Below are 7,331 nucleotides of genomic sequence, written 5' to 3'. Positions count from 1 at the left end.
ATCACTCGGAGGGGAGGGTGGAGCAGGGACCTGGGTGGGCCCAGGTGTAACTCCTAAAGCCGGCACCAATCAGCCAGGCACCCCTATCCAAGCTGAAGAGCCAAAGGCTCAACAGAGGAGACTAGAAGATCACCAATCCACCAGGCACCGTTAGATTCCAGGAGCTAAGAGAGAGCTCCACCACCGCTGGGAGATAGAGCAAAACTGATTCAACAGGAGGATCACCAGGCTATAAAGCCAACTGGAAATCAGTTCTCTATCTCCACCTGCTGGTCGATGTGAGCTATATCCCACTGGGCTCTGGATTCATCTGCTGCTTTGCAAAGGAATGCACTATACAGTTTTGTTGTATAGTCAGCTTACAATTAAATTTAAACCTTACAGCATTTTTTGAGAGGAGTTCAGAATATTTAAGCACTTAGCCATCTCTAAGGGCTCAACTATATAGTGAGGGAATTCTATTTCTATCTTCTCATTAGGACACCCCCAAACAGGATATGATGCCCAAGCTATACCACCTTCCATGACTGCATGCTGCCAGTCAGTCTTCCCAACAATAATTCAGATTTAAGTGTGAGAAAGAACAAAGTTTATTTAGATACTGTAATTACTCATCACTTGATCAAAACATTTTTCTGTAATTCACTCTCATTGTGCACATGCCCTCTCGAAAGCAGAGTAAATACAGGCAGCAGTGACTGACCCTGTTCACATGTGGCTATAGGGAACCTAATCATATGCACAGCCCAGGAGGATACAAGCTGTGTTTTTAAATACCATAAAAACAGGCTGGGCCAGTGAACACAGAAGAGGCACCTCAAAAAAGGGCAACACTGACCTCTTCCCTATTCTGGCAGTAGTGACTTCTTTTCAGCTCCACTTGCTTTCCCTATTGCCCCTCTAAAATGACACACACACTCAGAGCTAAAACATTAGAAGAATCTAAAAAGCAGATACTTCCTTATCCATGTATGCAGATGTTTTTACAGGACTGCCTCAATTTATTATATATACCAAACACAATAGTCTTTTAAAAAAACAGAAAGAGAAGTTACTCATTGTGCTGTAAAGCAGGTTGCACATTCTCTTGGTTGAGGGAAATGATGTAGAGGAGGACTAAGTGAGCTGGGCATGCCATTGGGGGAGAGGGGCAAAGAGTGTATAGCTGTTAAAAAAAAAAAAAAAAAAAGCATCCTTCACCTGCAACCGTTAGAGGTCTTGCCCTATAGCATTATAAACACCTTTTTATTTAAGCATGAATAGACATGCTCCAGAAGATGTGGGAAGAATTCCCATGACTGGGCAGGAATAAATGAAGCATTAACCGATATTAAAACTTATGAACAGTAAACTTATGTCATATCATGCATCTCTGTGTGCATTGCCAAATTTCCAATATGACATTCTGGTACTAGTTAGAAAAGGGCCCATTTTTGGCACAGCTTGCCATTTTAAGCAAACCCCATTCCTGGTAATAATGCCGATATTGCTGTTACAACAGTGCCACCATGTGGCCATGCTGTCATAAAAATTCTAAACCAGGTTAATTTGAGTTAGTGTAGTTGATTGTAACAGAATAAACTGTGAGAAAACTCACATTAAAAGTACTTTCTTGAGAAACACAAGTGGAGAATAGCCTAAAATTCCACTGCAGCTCCTTGAGATCTTAGACAACTAACTTAACCCTCTGTTGCCTCAGATACAAACTCAGATTGTAAGCTGTCCTGGGACAGGGCAATGGCCAATACCTACTCTATCTAATGCACACTATTTTGGTAGCCTTTGGGCTTGAAGGAAGTATATATGAAATACTGTACTATGAGAATGGCAAATTTTGACATTATGATCAGATTTCACAGCCAAGAAGAAACACATTTGCAGACAAAAGCCTCAACCAAGTTGCTAGAATGAAATGGTCATATAAAATGGAGTAAATCAGTAGGAAGATAAATGTAAAAGAGGTAGCTGTTGGCTAGAAACAAGAGAAAGGAAGAGATAAGGGAATAAAAGCAACACCACATCAGAGCAAAGACAATACTGGACAAGACAATTTTCTTCATAGCTGCACTGGACATAAAGCCACTCATATTTACACATGTAAGATACCATTTATACAAAATATATACATGTAGTGCCTGTTATTTTTTAGGTGACCTCTAACTGAATGACATGATCTATTGCATTTGTTTACATAATGTTTTAGCATTAAAAAATACTTTCATTTAAGAAACCATAAAAAGAAAATGTCTATTTTGGGAGAGAGGCTAGTTTGCAGATTCTAGCTGCTGTATTAAAAAAAAAAAAAAAAGCAAGCAGACATTCTTCAGTTTTACATCATATACAAATTAATGACATTAAATCAAATTGGAAAGGTTAATATTAGCAATGGTGACCCAGACAGGAAATGATGATCTAGAAACAAATGTCTGCACCCTCTTCAAGTACACTTTTAGGAAAATAGATATTTAGATATCTCTTTAACAATTACTGGCAGCAGGCCTCCCAAAAGGCATGGGATACCTGAGCAGAGTAGCAGATATGATCCAAACAGCAGTGTCAAAAAACTGCACGACTTCCAAAAAGGCACTGGAATAACCATGGTTAAAACCTAAATTTAAATGAGCATGCAAATGCCAGATGATTTGGCAAAGGTCTTCATTAGTTTTGGCAACTCTGGGATTATTTGGACTTGGGTGTTGCATTTTGTGCTGGTCTCTTAAGAATCAGAGAACAATGACAGTCTGATATGGTCTACCAGTGAAGGTGGTGGATGTCAGTACTCTGAAAGATTCTGGCTCTGCTTAGAGTTCTGGCATGGGGGAGCTGGTGTTGGGTTCAGTACCAGAACTATTATGTTTATCTAACCAAAAGGGAAAACCTACAGCTGGGCAGACTGGATGGGCCACTTTGTTCTTTTACTGCAGAGATTCATCATTTGATATGGAAGTTGTCAAGTTTTGGTACTCAGGCTCACAAGAACCATTCAGAGTAATTCCAGGGCTCACAGATGTAAGATCAGATCCCAGCGCTGGAGAGGTGATGAAGTCTGAGGGTGCAGAGATGTGTGCTAGAGACCAGGGTTTCAGGTACAATTCCCAGTATTACAGAGAGCTACCAGGAAGCAAAAGCACAGAAGAGGCCCCCAGGAATGGCAGAATCTGGAAATTTAGGAAACACCCTATTCATCTTCTATATGGGCATTGGTGGAATCACAGAGGAGTGGCTGGATGGAGATGTTTGTGCTGTAACATTTCAGGCTCTTGATGGAAAAAGAAGCCCCTGAAAATCAGGAGAGAAGAGTGTTACAGTTGGAAGGGCACAAGGAGGCATCAAACAGAACAGCAGTACTTAAAGGGGCAGAGTGAAATTCCACTTCCTGGCAGAATTCTTTACAGCAGCAATTACCTGTAAAAGGAAGGAACAGAGCAAGCCTAATGAAATTATCCCAGAGGCAAACTGTTTTATTTGGGGTTGATGATCTTTTAGAATCAAAATGATGAAAATATGTTCACCATGGTAGCTAGTGAGAATGTCATGAGAAATAATGATGAAATGTAATGAAACCCAAGATCAAAACAAATCTAACAACATCATCAAAGTATGCAGGTGCAAAGTAAGTATAATTGTTGAGAAATAAAATATAACAATTCATTTAAAGATATCTTAGTGGCTATATACAATGCTGAGAAAGTTGGTGAACAACTATAGTATGTTGAGAATTGTAAGTTCTTACTATGATGCACCTCGCAGCAGCAGAATCCTTGACAAATGCCCCACTCATTTATTAGTAGATGCCCCAGATCACATCATATCCTGGCTGACCAAACTCCAAAATAACCTACTATAGCATGGCCAACTACTACCTCAAATGGGTTATAGTGTCCTCACCCTTATTCCCAAGCCCCAAAACAGAGATCTCTCAAATCTTTCAAATTATAGACCCATCATCGGTATCCCTATACTTACACTAAACTTCTAGAAGTACATGTCTGCAAACAGCTCTCAACTTATATCAAAGAATTCTCCTGCCTCCATCCCTCAGTTTGGGTTTTGCTCACAATATAGCATAGAACGTCTTCTATTAACCTTAACTACCAAAATTAAACAAACCTTAAGCATGGGGAAACCAGGCCGTTCTACTTCAATTTGATATATCAGCTGCCTTTGATTCAGTAAACCACCATCTACTTTTAACCTAACTAAATGAAATAGGCACTGAGGGCACTGTTCTAAGCTGGTTCAAAGATTTCCTACAGAAAAAAAGATTAGGTTCTTACCTTGCTAATATCTTTACTAGTAGATATGTGTGTCATTCTGGACAATAGGTTATTCTCCCCATGCAGAAAGAATCCACTCCAGGTTTTTGATTCCTCCACCTTCACCAGAGGGCTCTGCTGCCCACTTCAGTTTGTACCAAAGCAAGTGACAGACCTATATAAGAGCACACAAGGAGGACAGGAACAGTGAGACTTCCCAAAATACAGTGCTGTTCTGCTCTGAAAATATAACAAACATGTCAAACATTGCAATGGAATAACCATAGATATCAGAAACATTTATGGAGTTCAAACATTCTCCAATGAGTTATAGCAGGGGTCCCCAAAGTCCCTCCTTGAGGGCCGAATCCAGTCAGGTTTTCAGGATTTCCCCTATGAATATGCATGAGATCTATGTGAATGCATTGCTTTCAATGCATATTCATTGGGGAAATCCTGAAAACCCAACTGGATTTGGCCCTCAAGGAGGGACTTTGGGGACCCCTGAGTTATAGCAATACATCATTCTTCATACTCTTGAGGGCTGACAGACATCAAAATCTCAGTTTTGACTTGAACTTTCCAATTGAGAGCGTAGGTAGGTGGAGAAATAACAGGCAGGTAAGGGCTCCAGAATGATACACCTATTTACTAGAAAATATATTAGCAAGGTAAGAACTTAATCTCTTTTTTTAGTGCAATAGGTGTATTTTTCTGGACAGGGATGTACAAAAGCAGTCCCTAAAATCTAAAGCAAAACCTCTGCACCTGCTTGCAACACTGAGGATCCAAATGCGGTGTCCTCCCTCACTACCACATCCACTCTAGCACTTGAAGAATGTATGCAGAGTGGACTAGGTCACTGCCCTGCAAAGCTCCTTGGCAAAAGTGCTTGAGCTTCCGCTCACAAAGAAGCCATGCTTCTAGTCGAGTGTGCCTTCCTGGAGACCAGCAACTGCTTACCAAAGGCTCCTATGGAGCCTAAGGCTGAGGAAGACCACGTTTAGGTCCAGGACAGAAACGGGCATTTCACCGGTGGTTTAAGCCTTAGCTATGTCCGGATGAGACACCAAGGGAGCTTTTCATTCTTGCACCCAGAAGCAGGATAATCCTGCCACTTGGAACCAGAGCAACGCTACTGTAAGACTCTTGTCAAGGCCTGCTTGCAGGAAAGATAACACCACCAAGATCGGAGCGGAGAAAGGCTCCGCCTTCTCCTTAATGCACTAGTGCTGAAACGTCTCCCAGGTTTAATGTAAGCAGAAACCATCATAGGCTTGTTGGCTATGAGGAGAGTAGCAATATCTATCTCTGAGTATCCTTTGCGTGCTAACACAATGTGTACAAGAGCCATGCTATAAGAGCAAAGCGATCCAGATCTTCTACGACCACTGGCCCTGAGTGAGACGGTTTGGCTGTACCCACAGTGTGAGACCTGTGTACATCCGCAGACACACATCACGGTCTGTGGGGTCAATCTGGTGCCACGAGGATAACTATCTCTAGATGGTTAGCAATTCTGTGGAGTATCTACCTTATCAAGGGGCCACAGAGAAAACACATATAAGAGTTGGTTCTTTGGCCAGCCCTGCGCTTCTGGGCCTGGACCTTCGACTGAAGAAGCGAGCCGCCTTCTTGTTTCTTGCTGTAGTCATCAAATTGCATGTTGGGCGACCTCAGCGATGAACAATGGACTGGAAGGCTGTAGCAGATAACCTCCTTTCTCCAGGAACTAGCGTCAGCATGCTGAGATAATTGGCCTGGACACTGTCCACTCCCACTACATGTTCACACTGAAAGAGCCTGAAGGTATAGCTCTGCCCACTAGCATAAGAGGATCTCCAGGCTCCACTGCACCCTCTTGGTGCCTCTCTGACAACTGACATATGCCACCACTGTAGCATTGTCCAAGAAATCTTAGATTGCCTAACCATCCAACCTCTTCTCCAGCTGTTGTAATGCCAAACAAATGGTCTGAAGCTCCAATCTGCTGATCGACCACTGGGAGGTCGACCAATGCCACTGGACTAGACGCCCATTGCAGTGAGCTCCCCAGCCAAACAGATTGGCATCTGTGGTTATAATCATCCATGAAGCTAGTCTGAGAGCCATGCCTCAAGACAATGCCTGTGGACTGAACCACCAGAACATACTGGCACAGGTTTCCAGAGCCCACAGCAGGGTCATCTGCAGGGAGACCGACTGTGGAGAGACCACCATGATAGCAGCGCATTCTGGAGAGGTCACATATGAGCCTTCACCCACTGGACTTTGTCTAAAGTGCTGCCATGGATCCTAACACTAGAAGGTAGTGCCACATGGACAGAGCCGACATGGCCATCCTGTTTTGTTATCTAGGTACAAAACTTTTGTCTGTGTGCCTCTGGAAGATAGATACGGCCTTCTGCCGTGTCAAAGAAGACTCCAGAGACTGGGATGGAAACAGTTGGCTTCGAAAATTTACTATCCAACTTAGGTTCTGCAGAACTCGGACTACCTGAGTCACTGCTTGTTCTTATAAGAACCATGGAACACTGATCAGCTAGTCATCCAGGTATGGATGCACTTGCAAACCTGACATGCAGAGATATGCAGCTACCAATCCCATCACCTTGACAAACATGCAGTGCACTATCGCCAGACCAAAGGGAAGTGTTGAGAACTGATAATGATTCTCCAGGACATGACTCTCAGAAATGTCCTGTGCTCCGGAAAGATGGGACTATGAAGGAAGGCCTCCTTTAAATCTAGGAAGCTAGAAATTCCCCAAAGCAACCACTGCAATGACTGACCACACCGTTTCCATACAAAAACGTGGAAGTTTCAGCGCCGCATTGATTTGTGAGAGATCCAGAATGGGTTTCTAATCCTCTGAATCTTTCTTGGGCACTATCAAATATAGAGAATATCTGCCTGATCCCAACTCCTTGGGTTCTATGGCCTGAATTTCCATCAGTCTTTGGACTGACTGAGCTCCTGCATGCCTTCTCTGGGTGCCCTGCCTGAGAGTCCACAAACCAGACTGCTAAGGGATGGGTGAATTCAAGCTTGTAACTGCTCCAAATGATATCTAGC

The 7,331-nt window shown here is 42.8% G+C and overlaps 1 protein-coding gene across 3 annotated transcripts in view; it reads right to left on the bottom strand.

Moving 5' to 3' along the window:
* Positions 1-572: 572 nt before the first annotated feature.
* Positions 573-7,331, bottom strand: part of MGRN1 (mahogunin ring finger 1) — a 156,902-nt gene continuing 150,143 nt past the window's right edge. For all 3 annotated transcript variants that reach the window (XM_033962959.1, XM_033962958.1, XM_033962961.1), the window contains one exon: positions 573-3,279. Coding sequence is in view for 2 of the 3 variants with exons in the window: in XM_033962958.1 (XP_033818849.1) it covers positions 3,179-3,279 (101 nt within the window). In the remaining variant the exon portion in view is untranslated. The remainder of the gene's footprint in view (positions 3,280-7,331) is intronic.

The sequence above is a fragment of the Geotrypetes seraphini genome, chromosome 11 (genome assembly GCF_902459505.1).
Source record: "Geotrypetes seraphini chromosome 11, aGeoSer1.1, whole genome shotgun sequence".
Taxonomy (NCBI): domain Eukaryota; kingdom Metazoa; phylum Chordata; class Amphibia; order Gymnophiona; family Dermophiidae; genus Geotrypetes; species Geotrypetes seraphini.
This window is presented reverse-complemented; position numbering and strand designations above follow the sequence as displayed.